General features: G+C 49.3%; 1 protein-coding gene across 1 annotated transcript in view; it reads left to right on the top strand.

Moving 5' to 3' along the window:
• Positions 1 to 19,815, top strand: part of FAM132A (family with sequence similarity 132 member A) — a 42,371-nt gene that overhangs the window by 3,931 nt on the left and 18,625 nt on the right. The window contains exons 2-4 of the mRNA XM_015411675.1: positions 16,296 to 16,412; positions 17,975 to 18,077; positions 19,144 to 19,325. Coding sequence (XP_015267161.1) covers positions 16,296 to 16,412; positions 17,975 to 18,077; positions 19,144 to 19,325 — 402 coding nt within the window. The remainder of the gene's footprint in view (positions 1 to 16,295; positions 16,413 to 17,974; positions 18,078 to 19,143; positions 19,326 to 19,815) is intronic.

The raw sequence follows: 19,815 nt of genomic DNA, 5'->3' as shown, positions 1-19,815 counted from the left end.
AGGGAAAGGACCTCGGTGGGGCATACTGCCATAGAGTCCATCCTCCAAAGCAGCCCGGGTGAACTGATCTCTGTCGTCTGGAGATCAGTTGCACTTCTGAGAGATCTCCAATTCCTAATCTCTGCCTACGCCCTTAACACCCTGGGGCTCGCCCTGCGCGATCAGACCAGGAGCTCTTCTAGCCCAGCATCCAGTTTCCAGCATCAGCCAGCCCTGACGGCTCTGGGTGTTCATTGGCAGAGCAAGGAAGGTGAGGCCCGTCTGCTGTTTTTCAGTCACCAGCATCTAGCGTTCGGAGGTACGCTGCTGTTGAACACGGAGGTTCCATTTCTGCTTGCTTCTCTAAAACATTTATTCACACACCACACTTCTCCCAGTGTGCGATCCGAGAGAACTTGTGGTAGTGGTTAAAGTGCCGGATTAGGATCTGGGAGATCCAGGTTCGAATCCCCACTCATGCCATGGAAGCTCGCTGGGTGACCTTGGGCCAGTCACACGCTCTCCGCCTAACTTACCTCACAGGGTTGTTGTGAGGATAAAACAGAGGAGAGGGGGAGAATGTCAGCCAATTTCGGGCCCCCTTGGGGTGAAAAAGGGCAGGATATCAATACAATTTTTTAAAAAATAGGAAAATCACTTAAAAATCAATGTTAAAACGCTGGTATAAAGCAGCTTAAAAATCTGTTTGGTTATCATGCCTATTTATCTGTTATTTATTATATTACATTTATAATATGCCCAATCCCTACTATTGCAGGGCTCTGGGCGATATACAACACGGTAAAAACATGAAAACTATAAAGTGAATACAGACCGTATTAATATCAATACATTAATTTTTTTTTAACCAAGTGGCAAAAATTACAATTTTCTCCCATTTCCGGCCTGTGATCATGGATATGGGGTCTGAGAACAGAAGAAGGAGACTTATACTCCATGGATCGGTTTGATATATTTTGGGGGCCATCATTTAAGGCTGTGGCCGTTGCCGCATCTTGTAGCAGTGAGTTCCAGAAGCCAATTACCACTATACATTCCACCATTCTTCAAACTGTACTTCCAGAGGAGTTGTTTATGTAATTACATTTTCAAACCGTTCGGGACCGAGTATTGCCGAGTAGAAAGAAGAAGAAAAAGAGAAGAAGAGATTGGATTTCTACCCAGCCCTTCACTCGGAGTGGTTTACAAACTCCTTTTCCTTCCCTTCCCCACAACAGACACACCCTGTGAGGGAGGTGGGGCTGAGAGAGCTCTGACAGAAAGTGCTCTTTTTCAAGGACAGCTCTGACAGAACGATGGCTTGCCCAAGGTCACCCAGCAGCCGCGAGTGGAGGAGTGGGGAATCGAACCCAGTTCTCCCGGATTAGAGTCTGTTCACTTAACCACTGCACCAAACTGGCTCTCACACCCAACTGAGAGAGAAGAGAGTGTTCGGCAGTATATAATGTCGGCATTCGGACGGGGGTTCTCGACATGAGAATTTTTGGGGAGGGGGAGGTTAAAAGCCGGTGTCATCTGTGAGATGGTGGGGCAGGGTTGCCAGCTCTGGGTTGGGAAATACCTGGAGATTTGGGGGTGGAGCCCAGGGAGGGTGGGATTTGGGGAGGGGAGGGGCCTCTGCTGGCTATAATGCCATGGGGTCCACCCTCCAGAGCAGCCATTTCCTCCAGGGGAACTGATCTCGGTCATCCGGAGATCGATTGAAATAGCAGGAGATTCCCAGGTACCACCTGGAGGTTGGCAAGATGATCCTGGTGGGTCTCTTCCTGTTTACTTGACAGGGGGGTCAAGTAATGGAGACAGCTGGCCTGCCCCTCGTGTCTAAGAGCTGTCCTCTCAAGGGCAGTCCTGGAAAGAGCTCTCTCAGCCCCACCTACCTCACAGGGTGTCTGTTGTGGAGAAGGGAAGGGAAAGGAGGTCTTAAGCCACTCTGAGACTCCTTTGGGTAGTGAAGGGCAGGGCATAAATCCAATCTCCTCCTCCTCCTCCTCCTTCTTGGAGTCTAGTTCCCTGGCCCTGGAATCTCTCCGGGTGGCGCATTCCACTCTCTAAATCTGGTTTATCCAGGAGAATCTTCTGAAATTAATTCCAGAATCGGAGCACATGCCGCTTGGTGACATTTCCGGCTCCTTCTTTTCGCCTGCGTTTCCCCGTTCTCTGTGCTGTGTGCAAAGGCACATGGATAATGCATTGCCCCCCCCCACACCTCTCATGATTCTTACAACTGATCATGCCCACATCCGCTCTCGCAGACTGCTCAACCACTGTGCGGAAAGAGTCTTGCTGGACAAGCACTGATAAGGCGCCACCCACAGACATATCCTCCGTGCGTCTGTCTAACCCCCTTTCAAAACCATCTTCACCTGTGGCCAGGTGGGACCAGACGACCCCAGTGGTCCTCTGTGCCACTGCCCTAGGGTTTCCAGCTCTGGGTTCGGAAATCCCTAGAGATTTAGAATCATAGAGTTGGAAGGGACCCCAGGGTCATCTAGTCCAGCCCCCTGTGCAATGCAGGAAATTCACAAATACCTCCCTCTCCCCACTCCCCCAGTGACCCCCCTGCTCCATGCCCAGAAGATGGCAAAAAACCTCCAGGATCCCTGGCAAAACTGACCTGGAGAAAAATGGCTTCTTGACCCCAAAGTGGCAATCGGTGTTTCCCTGGGTGTGTAGGAAAGGGCCACGAGAACTAAGCACGGATGTAACCCTTCCTGCCCTCCCTCTCACGATCTGCCCAAGTTCACTTTGGGGGTGGAGTCTGGGGCTGGTGGGATTTGGGGAGGGAGGGGCCTCAGCCAGGTGTAATGGCCTAGAGTCTACCCTCGACACGGACAGTTCCTCCAGGGCAGGGCTATTTTTGGGGCGGAACGCACAGGAACGGAGTTCCGGCTGGCTCCCGAGTTGGCCACGCCCAGCAGGAACTCATTAGCATAATAGGCCACACCCAACAGCAGAAACTCATTAGGACTGGCTACATTAGGGGTGTGTGGCCTAACATGCAAAGGAGTTCCTGCTACAAAAAAAGGCCCTGGGTTTTGACAACAGACAAGGTAAACAGAATAAGAAGCAAAAGGTGGGTGTGACTGGATGACCACACTTCTGGTAACATGGGGGTGAGGCCTAATATGCTAATGAGCTGTGCTGTCAGGGGTGTGGCCTAATATGCTAATGAGTTTCTGATCTTGGGTGTGGCCTACTATGCTAATGAGTTCCTGCTGGGCTTTTTCTACAAAAAGAGCCCTGCTCCAGGGGAACTGATTTCTGTCGTCTGGAGATTGGCTGTGATTCCGGGAGAACTCCAGGTCCCACCTGGAGACTGGCAACCTGGCTTGATTGATCAGTGCCGGGCAGTCTCTGCAAGAACGTGCAGAGGGATGTTGGATCTGGTGTGCCAGACGGTTTGGGGCTTGTCGGCAGACGGGAGAAGGGGGGGGAGAGAAGTCGAGTGGGGGGGGGAATCCACCTCAACCCGGGGTGTGGCCCCCCTAAAATCCAAACCGTAATGCCTCTTCAAGACACTTCATTCCCATTAAGGTTTTGCAACTCTTTAGAAGTGTCATTTTCTTTTAAATCCGTGAGTGTCTGCGCAGGGGCTTAATAGCGGGTAATTACCTCATAGCGGTTAATTAGTTAATAGGAGCTAATTACCCCCAGGAGGAAAAAGAAAAAGAAAATTTTCTGCTCGCAGACAACTGGAGAAGACAATGGTTTCTTTCTACCCGGGCAATTTTGGGGGCGCCCGTCAATTAGTCGGTTGAGTGGCGTTTTCCAACATGGTGAGCATTCCTGAAGTTGTCGTTTGGCAGGGCATCATCAGGTTGGTGTGGCGGTGGTGGTGTCTGGGCTGCAGGAAGAGGGCTTGCTCCTGCAGGAAGGAAAATTAGAAGGGGGGTGGTGTTGGGGACTGGGTTCGAGTCCCAGCTGAACCATCACTTCCTCGGGTAAGTAATTGGTCTTGGGCAATTGGCCTCAGTTTTCCCTATCTGTGAAATGGGAATTAAAAAAGATGTGATTCACACAAGGTTTCCAGGTCCCTCAGCTTGGGCAATTGGCCTCAGTTTTCCCCATCTGTAAAATGGGAATAAAAAAAGATGAGATTCACATAAGGTTTCCAGGTCCCTCAGTTTGGGCAATTGGCCTCAGTTTTCCCCGTCTGTGAAATGGGAATAAAAAAAGATGAGATTCACATAAGGTTTCCAGGTCCCTCAGCTTGGGCAATTGGCCTCAGTTTTCCCCATCTGTGAAATGGGAATTAAAAAAAGATGAGAGTCACATAAGATTTCCAGGTCCCTCAGCTTGGGCAATTGGCCTCAGTTTTCCCCATCCGTGAAATGGGAATTTAAAAAGATGAGAGTCACATAAGGTTTCCAGGTCCCTCAGCTTGGGCAATTGGCCTCAGTTTTCCCCATCTGTGAAATCGGAATTAAAAAAAGATGAGAGTCACATAAGGTTTCCAGGTCCCTCAGCTTGGGCAATTGGCCTCAGTTTCCCCCATCTGTGAAATGGGAATTAAAAAAAGATGAGAGTCACATAAGATTTCCAGGTCCCTCAGCTTGGGCAATTGGCCTCAGTTTTCCCCATCCGTGAAATGGGAATTTAAAAAGATGAGAGTCACATAAGGTTTCCAGGTCCCTCAGCTTGGGCAATTGGCCTCAGTTTTCCCCATCTGTGAAATGGGAATAAAAAAAGATGAGATTCACATAAGGTTTCCAGGTCCCTCAGCTTGGGCAATTGGCCTCAGTTTTCCCCATCTGTGAAATGGGAATAAAAAAAGATGAGATTCACATAAGGTTTCCAGGTCCCTCAGTTTGGGCAATTGGCCTCAGTTTTCCCCGTCTGTGAAATGGGAATAAAAAAAGATGCCCCCCGGGGGGGAGCCTGTAATTCCCGGGGAACCCCCGGTCCCCCCCCCCCCCCCCCCGGAGGCTGGCAGCTCTACAAGGAATACCAGGGTCGTTATGCAGAGGCAGACAAACCACCTGTGAACATCTCTTGCCTTGAAAACTCCATGGGATCACCATAAGTCGGCTGTGACTTGACTGCGCTTTCCAGGGACCTCACAACAAAGTAGGGATGCCAGTGTCCAGGTGGGACCTGGAGATCCCCCGGGATGACAGGTCATCTCCAGACTACGGAGATCCATTCCCCTGGAGGAAACGGATACTTTGGAGGGTGGACTCTGCGGCACTGTCCCCCACTGAGGTCCCTTTCCTCTCCAGGCTCCACTCCCAAATCTCCAGGAGTTTCCCAACCTGGATCTGGAAACCGTATGGCCCCCCCATCTCCTGCCGGTGGCCGGGGGGGAACCTGGCAAAAAAAAACCCTGTGAGGTAGGTGAGGCCGAGGGTGTGTGATTGGCCCCAAGTCACCGGGATGGAGATTTGAACCCACGTCACAATGTTCCCTCTAAGCTGTGGAGTCTTGTGAGCAAAAAATCTACTTTGTGAGCTCCTGGCATTAAAGTTGTGAGCGAGTGGTTTGGCTACTGCATAAGTTAGTTTGCTCTGGAGCCCTCCTTCCTGAGCTGAGACAAAAACCTGTGAGCCAGAGGCTAAAAAACTGTGAGCTAGCTCACACTCACTCAGCTTAGAGGGAACACTGCTCCCAGACTTGGTCCCGCAACGCTAACCACAGCAGGTCAGGACCCGAGCTGCAGACGCTACAGCTCCCAGGCTGCCCTGGCGGTGCAGATGTGGGTCTCGGGCCGTACCCGACTTGGCCGCAAGCGCCGTTGCGGCTGCCGTTGCCAGCTCCTGCCAAGGTCAACAGAGAGGCTTCCCGGCTTATTCCTCGGATGGCTGGTGCATGCCGTCGTAATTAAATAATAAGACCGCAAGGGCTGAGCCGTCCTTTCAGCCGTCAATCACGGCGGCTTGCGGGGAAGGCGAGGAAAGGCTCCGGGAGGGATTTGTCCCTGAAAGAAGACACTGGCGGCAGCAGGCAGAGGAGGCCCCGCGCAGTCGGTCACTGGGCATGCGCGAGGGTGGCCAACCTCCAGGCGGCACCTGGAGATCTCCCGCTATTACAGTCGCTCTCCAGACGACAGAGATCAGCTCCCCTGGAGAAAATGGCTGCTTTGGAGGGTGGACTCAACAACATTATATATTCCCTCCCCTCCCCAAACCCCGCCCCACCTAGCTGCGATTTCACCATGGTTCTTTGAGTGGGGTGCTTCCCTAATGTGCACATGTGCTCTGGTGCATTTGTTGCAGGCGGGACCCTGATAGAACGGACGGGTCCAAATCAGTGTTCCCTCTAAGCTGTGGAGTCTTGTGAGCCAAAATCCTACTTTGTGAGCCAGCGATTTGGCTACTGCAGGAATTAGTTTGCTCTGGAGCCATCCTTCCTGAGCGAAGACAAAAAATGTATGCGCCGGAGGCTAAAAAAACTGTGAGCTGGCTCACACTGACTCAGCTTAGAGGGAACGCTGGTCCAAATGAGGGATACCACCCTCCAGGTGGGACCTGGTGATTCCCTGGAATTACAGCTCATCTCCAGATGACAGAGATCAGTTCTCTTGAAGGAAATGGCCAATTTGGGGGGTGGACTCTGTGTCATGGTACACAATGGAGGTCCCTGTCCTCGCTAGGCTCCACCCCCAAATCTCCAGGAGCTCCCCAGCCTGGAGATGGCAATTGTGCCCAGGGGGGACTTGGAAACCCTCTTTTGAATGCATCAGCTCTACCAGTTTGATGGAGTGATTAGGAGAGCGGAGACTAATCTGGGAGAACCGGCCTTGATTCCCCGCGTCTCCACATGCAGCTGCTGGTGTGACCTTGGGTCAGTCACAAGTTCTCTCGGAGCTGTTCTCTCAAGGGCAGTCCTCGAAAGAGCTCTCTCGGCCCCACCTGCCTCACAGGGTGTCTGTTGTGGGGAGGGGAAGGGAAGGAGATTGTAAGCCGCTCTGAGACTCCTTCGGGCAGTGAAGGGCGGGGTATAAATCCAATTTCTTCTTCCTCCTCCTCCTCTTCTTCATCTGAAAGCCGGGAAGAAATCTGAAGGAGGAGAATTTCATTTGACAAACACGAACCCTGAACTCTCACCTGTTGGGGTGCGTGATCCTCAGGCGGCGGCCTTAAACAGGGAACACGCAGGGCCAGATTCTTCTAGCCCAGTCGGAGCCAGGAGTGCCTTCGTGGGGCTGATTCCACCCCTCCCTCCCACGCTTGCTTCAGAGCTAGCAATTTGGGGTCTCCCAGAATCGCTGCCTCCTGGTCCCGTTCCAGGGATGTCTGCGAGACGGGAGGGAGTGCTGTGCTTTTGACACTAATAACTCAATTATCATGGAATGCAGGGACGCGCTCTGCGAGGACTGACTCAGGACCCACACTTCCTTTGGCTGGCTTGAGGAGCAGACGGCTGCGGTTTCGCCAGCAGCCACCTGGGGCCAAAACAGGACTCAATGGAGTTGGCAAAGCCGGCGCTCCCCCCAAAGGGTGGCTGGTGCCCCAGACGGGGGCCCTGAAGCAATTTTATCTGGACCCCCCCCAAACTGTTTCCATAGGAAATGCAGCTTACGTTGCCAACTCTGGGATTGGAAATAACTGGAGATTTGAGGGTGGATCCTAGGAGGGTGGGCTTTAGGGAGTGCTCCCTCTAAGCTGAGTTAGTGTGAGCCGGGCCCGACCCGTGCCCGTCGCTACAGTGGGTCATTTTGGGGCCCGCCCCCTGACTTTCTTCCAAGGCCCCCTGACTTTCTTTCAACCCAGCCCCCCCTCCGGCAAGATGCGGTGGCTGCCACAAACTCCCCCTGTGCCGCCGTTTCTCTTTGCCTTCCCCCTGCACTGCACCTCTCTCTGGGGACACCTGAAGCACGTGAGTTACCTTTCATTGATTTATTTAGGGCCCCCCGAAGAATGAAAATGCTCCCCGAATTAGAAATTCCTGGCTACGGGTCTGGTGTGAGCCAGCTCTGTTTTCTAGCCTCCGGCTCACACCTTCTTCTCTTGGCTCAGGAGGGATGGCTCCAGAGCAAACTAATCTGTGCAGCAGCCAAATCGCCTGCTCACAGGTAGAGAGAGAGGTGCTTTTCTCCCTTTCTCACAATACAAGAACTCGTGGGCACTCCATGAAATTGCTGAGCGGTTGGGTTAGAACGGATAAAAGGAAGTCCTTCTTCACCCAAAGAGTGATTAACACTTGGAATTCACTGCCACAGGAAGTGGTGGCGGCTACAAGCATGGACGGCTTCAAAAGGGAATTAGATAAGCATACGGAGCAGAGGTCCATCAGTGGCTATTAGCCACAAGGTATAGATAGGGACTCTGGGGCAAGTGATGCTCTGTCTTCTTGGTGCTTGGGGGGGTGTCAACAGTGGGAGGGCTTCTAATGTCCTGGCCCCACTGGTGGACCTCCTGATGGCATTGGTATTTCTGGCCACTGTGTGACACAGAGTGTTGGACTGGATGGGCCTTTGGCCTGATCCAACATTGGCGTCTCTTATGTTCTTAATGCCAGTCGCTCACAAAGTAGAGTTTTTGCTCACAAGACTCCAGAGCTTAGAGGGAGCATTGGGACTCCTTGGTTAGGGTACGATGCCGTATAGTCCCCCTCCCAAAGCAGCTGTTTGCTCCAGGTGAAGTGGAACACGTGTTTTAAATGGACAAGCAAGGGATTTACATAGTCTGGTCGTCTTTTGTAATTCTGGGAGGTCTCCAGCCGTCACCTGGGGGTTGGCAACCCTATGCTACACCTCTTTGCCACCTAATATGTACATGTGGGAGAGTTCAAGGACAACTTCTGACTGTTGAAGAAGTCGGGGAATTCTGGGTGATTTAGGGGTGGAGCCTGGGGAGGGCGGGGTTTACGGAGGGGAGGGACTTAAGTGGGGTGTGATGCTATAGAATCCATCCCGCAGCAGAGCCGTTTTCTCCCAGGGGAACTGGTCTCTGTGGTCTGGAGATCAGTTGTAATCAGGGCTCTTTTTGTAGAAAAAGCCCAGCAGGAACTCATTCGCATAATAGGCCACACCCCTGACAGCACAGCTCATTGGCATATTAGGCCACTCCCCCATGTTACCAGAAGTGTGGTCATCCAGCCACACCCACCTTTCCCTTCTTATTCTGTTTACCTTGTTTGTTGTCAAAACCCAGGGCTTTCTTTGTAGCAGGAACTCCTTTGCATGTTAGGCCACACACCCCTAATGTAGCCAATCCAAATGAGTTTCTGCTGTTGGGTGTGGCCTATTATGCTAATGAGTTCCTGCTGGGCGTGGCCAACTCAGGAGCCAGCCGGAACTCCGTTCCTGTGCGTTCCTGCCCAAAAATAGCCCTGGTTGTAATTCTGGGAGGTTTTCAGGCCCTGCTTTGGGGCCAGCCGCCCAACCCAGAGCACAGGATGGCTTGGAGTTGCTCCCCAGGTTACCAGCTCCAGGCTGGAAAATTTCTGGAGATGTAGAGGTGGAGGAAGAAGAAGAAGAGACTGGATTTATACCCCCACCCTTCACTACCCAAAGGAGTCTCAGAGCGGCTTACAATCTCCTTTCCCCTCCCCTCCACACAACAGGACACCCTGTGAGGTAGGCGGGGCCGAGAGAGCTCTGAGAGAACTGCCCTTGAGAGAACTTGTGACTGACGCAAGGTCACTCCAGCAGCTGCATGCGGAGGAGCGGGGAATCAAACCCGGTTCTTTGAGATTAGAGTCGGCACCCCTAGCCATTACACCAAACTGGCTCTCTTGGGAGGGCAGTGTTGGGGAGGGGAAGAAACTCAGCAGTATATCACACTCTCTGAAGTGGCCATTTTCTTCCAGGCCACTGATCTTGGTCATCCGGAGATCAGTTGTAATACCAGATCGCCAGGTGGCACCTGGAGGTTGGTAACCCCAAAGAGAACTGATCTCTGTCGTCTGGAGATCCATTGCAATTCTGGGAGGACTCCAGTGCCCATTTGGAAGCTGGCAACCGTCTTCCAACCACAAGGGATTGCATGGGGTCCCTCTCCCGTTTCTGTCATCTTAGCAGGTGTTGCCGCACAAGGGAAGAGTTAGGCCCTTATTCTTTGAAAACAACAACAAGGATCTTTCATGTTCAGGAAGCTGAATTATGCCAGGTTTTGCAGCGAGTGTGTATGTATTTGTTCCAGGAAAATTGCACCCTGCGTACACATCCCTGAGGATTCTTGTCGAAACAGAAATTTATCTGCATGATCATTTGCTTAAAGATGTCAGGAACGGGGGTTTCATGCCAGAGTTTCCTAGGGTGTAAGTTGAACCCCACTTGGCTTGGATTGCCAACTCCAAGTTGCAAAATGCCTGGAGATTTGGGGGTAGAGCCTGGGAGGTATGGATGCCAGACCCCCACCCCGGTGGGGGAGGGGTCCCCTGCTTTTGGGGCCCTCCTCTCCACCAACAACCAGCTGGCCAGCGGGGGGAAATTACCCCCCAAAGGAAGAATGCTGGAAATTAACACAGCATGCCTACATGACCTGGAAGTGAAGTACACACATCGAGGGCATTGGGGGGCGATGCTCTAGTTTTGGGGCAAAACTCTATGGTAGAAGCTAATTATACCATAGAGCTTTTGCCCAAATAAAAGTGTCGTCCCGGGGGTGGCTCACCTCCCACGGATGGGCAAATGACAAGCCTAATAGGGTAGATTCCAAAATTCTCCTCATCTAGTTTTTCCTTGAATACTAAAGTTGTTTCTAGGATTTGTTGTTGTTCAGTCGCACAGTCGAGTCCGACTCTTCGTGACCCCATGGACCAGTTCACGCAGGCCTTCCTGTCTTCTGCCGTCCTCTGAAGTTGGCTCAACTTCATGTTCGTTGCATCGATGACACTGTCTAACCATCTCATCCTTTGCCGTCCCCGTCTTCTTTGACCTTCAATCTTTCCCAGCATCAGGGTCTTCTCCAGTGAGTGCTCCCTTCTCATTTGGTGGCCAAAGTATTTGAGCTTCAGTTTCATTATCTGGCCTTCCAGGGAACAGTCAGGGTTGATTTCTTTGAGGATTGACTGATTTGTTCTTCTTGCAGTCCAAGGGACTCTCAAGAGTCTTCTCCAGCACCATAGTTCAAAAGAATCTATTCTTCGGCGCTCGGCCTTCCTTATAGTCCAGCTCTCGCAGCCATACATGACTACTGGGAATACCATTGCTTTGACCATGCGGACTTTTGTTGGCAGGGTGATGTCTCTACTTTTTATCATGCTGTTTAGGTTCGCCATCGCTTTCCTCCCAAGGAGCAGGCGTCTTTTAATTTCATGGCTGCAGTCACAGTCTGCGGTGATCTGGGATCCCAGGAACGTGAAGTCTGTCACTACTTCCACGACTTCCCCTTCTATTTGCCAAGGAGTGATGGGGCCGGATGCCATGATCTTAGTTTTTTTGATGTTGAGCTTCAAGCCCACTTTTGCGCTCTCCTCTTTTACTCTGAGCAAGAGGCTCTTTAGATCCTTTTCACTTTCAGCCATTAGAGTGGTATCATCTGCATATCTGAGGTTGTTGATCTTTTCCCCAGCAATCTTAATTCCCGCTTGTGATTCATCCAGGCCAGCATTTCGCATGATGTACTCTGCATATATATTAAATAAGCAAGGTGACAGTATACATCCTTGTCGTACTCCTTTTCCTATGCTGAACCAATCAGTTGTTCCGTATCCGGTTCTAACTGTCGCTTCTTGGCCCTTATACAGGTTTCTCAAGAGACATGTGAGGTGGTCTGGTACTCCCATCTCTTTAAGGACCTGCCATAGTTTGTTGTGATCCACACAGTCAAAGGCTTTAGCATAGTCAATGAAGCAGAAGTAGATATTTTTCTGGTACTCTCTTGCTTTCTCCATAATCCAGCGAATGTTGGCAATATGATCTCTCGTTCCTCTACCTCTTCGAAACCCAGCTTGTACTTCTGGTAGTTCTCTATCCACGTACTGTTGAAGCCTAGCTTGTAGGATCTTGAGCATGACCTTGCTAGCGTGTGATATGAGTGCAATTGTGCGATAGTTTGAACATTCCTTGGCATTGCCCTTCTTTGGGATTGGAATGTATACTGATCTTTTCCAATCCTGTGGCCACTGTTGCGTTTTCCAAATTTGCTGGCAAATGGAGTGCAGAACTTTAACAGCATCATCTTCTAAGACTTTGAATAGCTCAGCTGGAATACCATCACCTCCACTAGCTTTGTTGTTAGTAATGCTTTCTAAGGCCCATTTAACTTCACATTCCAGGATGTCTGGCTCAAGGTCAGTGATTATACCGTCGTGTTTGTCAAGGACATTGAGGTCTTTCTTGTATAGTTCTTCTGTGTATTCTTGCCATCTTTTCCTAATCTCTTCTGCTTCTGTTAGGTCCCTACCGTTTTTGTCCTTTATCATGGCCAGCTTTGCATGGAACGCTCCCTTGATTTCTCCAATTTTCTTGAAGAGATCTCTAGTCCTTCCCATTCTATTGTTTTCTTCTATTACTTTGCACTGTTCATTCAGGAAGGCCTCCTTATCTCTCCTTGCTGTTCTCTGGAAATCTGCGTTCAGTTGGGTAAATCTTTCCTTTTCGCCTTTGCCTTTCGCTTTCCTTCTTTCCTCTGCTATTTGTAAAGCCTCATCAGAAAGCCACTTTGCTTTCTTACATTTCTTTTTCTTTGGGATGGTGGTGATTGCTGCCTCCTGTACGATGTCACGAACCTCTGTCCATAGTTCTTCAGGCACTCTATCTATCAAATCCAGACCCTTGAATCTATTCTTCACCTCTACTGTATATTCATCAGGGATGCGATCTAGGTCAAACCTGAATGGCCTCGTGGTTTTCCCAATTTTCTTCAGTTTAAGTCTGAATTTTGCAATGAGTAGCTCATGATCTGAACCACAGTCAGCTCCAGGTCTTGTTTTTACTGACTGGATAGAGCTTCTCCATCTTTGACTGCAAATTATATAGTCAATCTGATTTTGGTGTTGCCCATCTGGTGATGTCCATGTGTAGAGTCGCCTCTTAGGTTGTTGGAAAAGGGTGTTCGCTATGACCAGTGTGTTCTCTTGACAAAACTCTGTTAACCTTTGCCCTGCTTCATTTTGCTTTCCAAGGCCAAACTTGTCTGTTATTCCGGTTACCTTTTGACTTCCTACTTTAGCATTCCAGTCCCCTATGATGATGAGGACATCATTTTTTGGTGTTAGTTCTAGGAGGTGTTGTAGGTCTTCATAGAACCGGTCCACTTCAGCCTCTTCTGCATCAGTGGTTGGGGCATAGACTTGGATTACTGTGATGTTGAATGGTTTGCCTTTGAATCGGACATAAATCATTCTGTCATTTTTGAGATTGTATCCCAGTACTGACTTTTGCACTCTCTTGTTGACTATAAAGGCCACACCATTTTTTCTACGAGATTCCTGGCCACAGTAGTAAATATAATGGTCTTCTGAGTTAAATTCGCCCACTCCTGTCCACTTTAGTTCATTGATTCCTAAGATAGAACTGATGTATTAGGAATTCCGCATTGTTCAAGTGTTTATTTTCAAACGGGGAAGGGGAGGGAGAATTCATCCTGCACAATGTTTGGGGGCTTTTAGTCTTGTCATGCCTTTTCACCTCTTCTGTGTTGCAAGTATTGGGATATTTGGTTCATTTAGCCAAGTTTTGCCAGGTAATAGGAGCGTGATACCGAGTGCATTAAATAAATCTCCCAAGAAGTATATTGCAAAAAAGGGCAAACTTACATTTACTCAAGTAGATCCAGCTCACATTCAGGTTGTAGTCGAAAGGAGAGAGAGAAGCCTGACCGAAAGAGGGCTTTCCCTATCACAAACGGCCGGCTTGTCCGGCATCGTGTGTGTGGGAGGATGAGGGCAACATCTCTACAGGAGAGACCCGTAGAGACATGGGGTCTCTATGGAAGGCCATGTAGAGAGAATGAGAGGACAAAGGGAAAAAGAAGGAGTTGGAGGGCAGCTCTCAGGTTAAGACAAATAGAGGCATCCCATTCAAGGAGATGTAGCACCACCCCCACCACCCCCACACACACCAGTGTCCAGGCATGCTGAGAGTCTCTCATTCCAGCAGCAAGTACATGTACGATTTAAAAAATGGCAAAAAAGAAAAAAAAGGTATCTTGATGTGATTGCGTGGTAATGCGAAGGTTCTTTTTTTTGTGCAGGGTTTAAGCAATATGTGGGTGTCCGCGTGCAGCCTCGGAAAATGCTGCACGGAAAATGTTTCATCAGTTTGGTGGGGTGGTTAAGAGCGCGGACTCTAATGTGGGAGAACCGGGTTTGATTCCCCATTCCTCCACACGCAGCTTGCTGGTGAGACCTTGGGTCCGTTATAAGTTCTCTCAGAGCTGATCTCTCATGAGCAGTCCTCGAAGGAGCTCCCTCTGCCCCACCTACCTCACAGGGTGTCTGTTGTGGGGAGGGGAAGGGTAAGCTGCTCTGAGACTGCTTTGGGTAGTGAAGGGCGGGGTATAAATCCAATCTCCTCTTCTTCTCCTCAATATGCACATGCTAATCAGTAGCATAAAGGGAGGGAAGCTGCACATGAGTGGGAGGGATTGGCATCTGTGGCATACTACGCATGCTCCTCTTCTGGAATTTATTTTCAGTTTTAAAATGAATATTTTCGTCATTTCAATTCCTGGTTAAACCAAAATTACAGAGGAATACAATGCAGGACAGAAGGGAATTCCAGTACAATTGAAGGATGAAAAGGGGGGCAGGATCTGTTCATTCCCACACCTGAGCCAGCAGAATTAGCTATCCACAGGGGAGGGTGCCCGATGCATCTCTGCACGACTCACTGTTCCTTGCCATCAGGAGGCACGTACAGAACCATTGCCTGCAAAAATGATGACAATGGGGTGAATAAGATCCATATGCGCCCCATAGAAGGAGAAGCAATTATTCTTTTTTGCCCGGGTGCCTGAGATGGAAGGAAGCTGTTTCTGTTCTTCCTTTTGAACCCTGCCACACTCCTTCCTTTCAGTCTACTAAATTCTACCTGGGGGGGGGACAACTTTGTTAACTTTCCCCAGCCAGTGGAGGAAGTAAGTAGATAGGAAGGTCCAGGACAGGACAGCCCACCTGAAGGAGGTGGAGGAAGGCAGAAAACAGATCTTTTTTTTTACCATCAAGTCAAGCTGACTTCTGGTGACCCCTAGTGGGGCTTGAAGACACAGGGATGTTTAGAGGTGGCTTGCCATTGCCTGCCTCTGCATCACAACCCTGGTATTCCTTGGAGGTCGCCCTCCAATTACTAGCCCATGCTGACCCTGCTTAGCTTCTGAGATCAGACGAGATCAGGCTTGCCTGGGCTATCCAGGTCAGGGCAAAAACAGTTCATTTTTGAAGTGGTAGTAGGCAACTGTGAATCCTCTTATGTTACATCTGTCTTCAACCTTCCTATATTACATCTGTCTTCATTCTTTCATAGGATGTTTCATTGCCAACATTTGTGCATTCCCATCCCATCAAAAGCCTGCTTCATCTTTTAAAATCCTCCCAGAACCTCTTACTTTTGACACCTACCTGTATGTTTTTTAAATCTGGAAAGAAGAATATGCGTTTCATGATGCTAACAAGAGCAGCAACTGGAGTAGTTATTATTTTTAAAAACAACACCATGTCTATATTCACACCCCCATGTTGGTTGCAATTTGACATCTGATAGTTATTATTTTTTTAAACAACACCATGTCTATATTCACACCCCATGTTGGTTGCAATTTGACATCTGAGCTTCTGAACTGAGCAGGGAATTCCCACATGCAAATCTGAAAACATAAGAACGTAAGAAAAGCCGTGCTGGATCAGACAAACGGACCATCTAGTCCAGCATCCTGTCTCACACAGCGGCCAACCAGCTCCTCTGGACGGCCAATCAACAGGGCGCAGAGGCTGAGACCTTCCCCTCCTGACACTGCCAGTGTCTTCAGAGGTTAGCTGCCTCTGAACATAGAGATTCCCTTTCGTCACCATGGCTAGTAGCCACTGATAGATCTCTCCTCCATTAATTTGTCTAATCCCCTTTCAAAGCTGTTTATTCCTGTGGCCATCACTACATCCTCTGGCAGGGAATTCCACGTTTTAATCCCTGCCTGTATATAAAGGAGTGTTTCCTTTTGTCCATCCTGAACCTACTGCCCATCAGCTTTATTGGATGCCCTCAAGTTCTAGTATTTTGGGTACTCCGGGTAAGATTTTTTTTTTAAATCTAAAATTCATCACCTCTTATTTCAGATCCAGAATTTACCTTCTGTTTGTCTGGTTTGTCAGAGAACAAGGAATGTTGAATGCTGGAACTTTTTTTTTTTTAAAGTTGATTTAAAATGGGTAAAATTCACATTGCCTTCAAATACTTCTTCTTCTCTCCTTAGATGCTTGAGTCTCCAGACCCTCGCATCACCGACCCACGTCGCACATGGATTTCATTTGTACATCGTCCTGATGATGGCAACAACAAAAAGAGATGCAGAGGGAAAGATAAGAAATTAGTAGGTTGTTCCTGAAAGTGTAGCTGGCCTTTAACAACAGTAGTCTATTGCCAGTGTTAAAGCAGCCAGTTCCCAACATTATGTCCCCTTCTCTAAACATTTCTTCCTGCTCTTCCAGAAACTCCTGCCGACTTTTGAACCCATTCAGTCCGCTTTCTTGCTATCCAGCTTCATTCTCCTAAATTTCCATCCCCTCTCCCAACAGTCCATCCCCCTCTGCTGACATTCCTTCTCATCCTCTCAACATTCCTTCTCATCCTCTCAACATTCCCTCTCAGCCTCTCAATATTCCATCCCCCATCCCAACATTCCACTACACCCTAATACAGGGTTCCCCAACATGGTGCTCACAGACACTTCCCCGGGTGCCTGCCATGTGCTGCAGGAAGGTAGGAGGGGGCCATGGTGAAGGCAGGGCCAGTGATTGGCTGCTTTTGTACAAATACAGGGGCTTTCCACCTGAATTTTCTGTGTGTGTGTGTGTTATAAACCCTAGGTCTTCTCTCTCTGTGTTATATCCCTTTCCCCCTTTGGTCTGTTTCTCTCTGTGTTTTATCTTCCCTTTCACCCATTGGTCATCATCATTATTGCCTTCCCTCTCTCTGTGTTATTGGCTTCTACTTTCTCTGTGTGTATATGATTATATTTCACATCCCCCATCTTCTTGTGTGTGTGTTTGTGTGCTTGGCTTCACCTCCTGTGGCCACGCTGCCTCAAAATTCCAAACAGGTCCAAAGGTTCAAAAAGATCGGGGCCTCCTATCCTAGTGAGACCAAAAACTAGAGTCCACAATGGGGCCTAAACCAATTAACTCTGTGGGGCCTGTGTGATTTGGTTCAGGCAGTATGGTCAAGGGCTGGGGTCCCCGGCAGCAAGAGTCGTTTTCATCCATCTGGTGGCTATGATTGTACTCCTTGATTTTCTGTGATCATATTTATTACGTATTTCCATTATTTAGAGTCCCCTTTTCTCACTGAGACTCAAGGTGGATCACACAGGGGAAATCGATACAATGAACAGGCTGAGATAGCTAGTAAGCAATGTAATAGGACTACGATTACAGAAATCTGAGACAAAGCATATGGTTTAGACTTGATTGCTTGAACAGTGGGCATGACATACTCACTGTGGTTCATAGGTTCAGGTTAAAAGAAGTTTGGCATTGATGGCATCTCCAGCAAAAGGATCTGAGATAACAGGGCTGGGAGAGCCACTGGTGTTCAGAGCATATCACATATCACAGAGAACTCTGTACTAGGGAGTAGTGGAATGTTGGGATGGGGGATGGAATATTGGGAGGTTGAGAAGGAATGTTGAGAGGATGAGAAGGAATGTTGAGAGGATGAGAAGGAATATCAGCGGGGGAGGGGTGGAATGTTGGAGAGGAGCAAGACGATTGGTCTCTGTATAAAGCAGCTTCACATGTTCCATGCCAGCCACAGTAGACTGGGCCAACAGGGTAATTATGTATGTTCCTTCTTTCTTAGAGCAGGTTCAGAGTAAACCCAGCTTAATTTGTATGTTATTGTTTTATCTTTACCTTTCTCTCTCTTTTTTTCAAGCGTGGGCTTGTTGGCCCTCCGGGGCCCCCAGGGCCACCTGGTCCTCCTGGCGCTGAAGTCACCCAGGAAGTCTTGCTGCAAGAGTTCAAGGAGATGTTGAAAGGTAAGAGGAGGGAGTCAGGGTCATGTGACCTTAGCCAGCAGCTGACTGGCCAGCAGCAGTTAGCAGGTTTTATGTGAAAGCGTTTCTGAATGGACAGGTCTATCTGAGCTGCAAAAAACAATCTGGGATTTCAGCAGTTGCGTCCTTAAAGGTTCACAGCTGTTTCCCCAGATTTTACCTAGCACTCTCCATCGGGGTGATGGAACAATGAGGGAGAGCTGTTGCCTTCATGCCTTGCTTGAGGGACTTGTGTGTAAGGTTCCCAATGCTGCCTCTACAAATGCTGGGACATTTGGGGGAGTGCCTAAGGAAGGCGGAGTTTGAGGAGGATATGATGTCACTTCTGGGTGACACTCTAGGCTGCCTCTCGTACTCTCTATGGTTTTTATCATAGAGAGTAGGGTAAATTCTTAGAGTGTCACAACAGGGAGGCCATTTTTTTCTCCTGCTCCTCCATTATTGGGGGGCAGGAAACTGGGGCTGGGGCATGATATTTCTGCTGCCTAGGCAGGTAAATGGGAAACCTACTTCTAGGAGACCTGGGTTGGCCACTGTGACATACAGAATATGGAAATAGGTGGGTCTTTGATCTGATCCAGCAGGTCTTTTCTTATGTTTTTTATTTCTGTGTAGCTTCCCAGATATGGGGTTGTTGTTGTTAGCTATTCAGTCGTGTCCGACTCTTGGCGATTCTATGGGCCGGCTCTCTCTCCACGTTTTCCGATCTTGTCCTGTTTCTTTGAGTTGTTCCATGCTCAGGCTGGTGTTGACTTTTATGTGAAAACCCTTCTGAATGGAACAGGTCTATTTGCGCCACAAAAACAAAAACAATAAAAAATTTAAAAAAATAAATAAAAATCTGGGATTTCAGATATGGGGTACAAAGGCCCAACTTTAATGTGATGCTGGTGGGACAGTGGCAGTTATATCTGTGCAACTTTGCTACCTCACATTCCAGTATGTGAGAATTCGGGCCAAACAGACACATCCTCTGGAAAGAAAACCACCATGAAAGGGTCAGTGTGGAACACAACTAATGTAGGCCTTCTGCTTGCTTTTCTTTCAGAAGCTACTGAACGGCGGGCGTCCCCAGCACTGCCAGCCCCTCCCAGTGAGGCACCTCCTCTCCTGCTGTCCCTGGAGGAAATGTCGCCCTACAAGCGAGTGGAGGAAGCGTTCCACTGTAAGCTCAAGGGGCAGATCATCGTGGACAAGAAGACCTTGATGGAGCTCCAGAACTTCCAGATGGTGAGGACATAGCAAGGAACGTGGGCTTGGAGGGATGAGCTGGAGGGGCTGTGGCTCAGGGGTAGAACGTCTGCTTTGCATGCAGAAGTTTCCTAGGTTTAGTTCCCGGCAGGGTATCGTGTTCAGTTTTGGGCACCACAATTTAAGAAGGATGTAGACAAGCTGGGACGTGTCCAGAGAAGGGCATCAAAGGTGGTGAGGGGCAGAGGTCATTTAGGGGCTGTGGCTCAGGGGTAGAACGTCTGCTTTGCATGCAGAAGTTTCCTAGGTTTAGTTCCCGGCAGGGTATCGTGTTCAGTTTTGGGCACCACAATTTAAGAAGGATGTAGACAAGCTGGGACGTGTCCAGAGAAGGGCATCAAAGGTGGTGAGGGGCAGAGGTCATTTTGGGGGGGAACGCAGTTCCCCCGGGTGAGGTGCAGGGGGTGGGGCAAATGAACAAGCCCCGCCCCCTGCTTCTGGCCGCTCCGCTTCCAGCCCTCATTCAGCC

The sequence above is a fragment of the Gekko japonicus genome, unplaced genomic scaffold, assembly GCF_001447785.1.
Source record: "Gekko japonicus isolate JY-2015 unplaced genomic scaffold, Gekko_japonicus_V1.1 scaffold76, whole genome shotgun sequence".
Taxonomy (NCBI): domain Eukaryota; kingdom Metazoa; phylum Chordata; class Lepidosauria; order Squamata; family Gekkonidae; genus Gekko; species Gekko japonicus.
The sequence above is the reverse complement of the archived record's forward strand: the minus strand, read 5'-3'. Positions and strand labels throughout refer to the sequence as shown.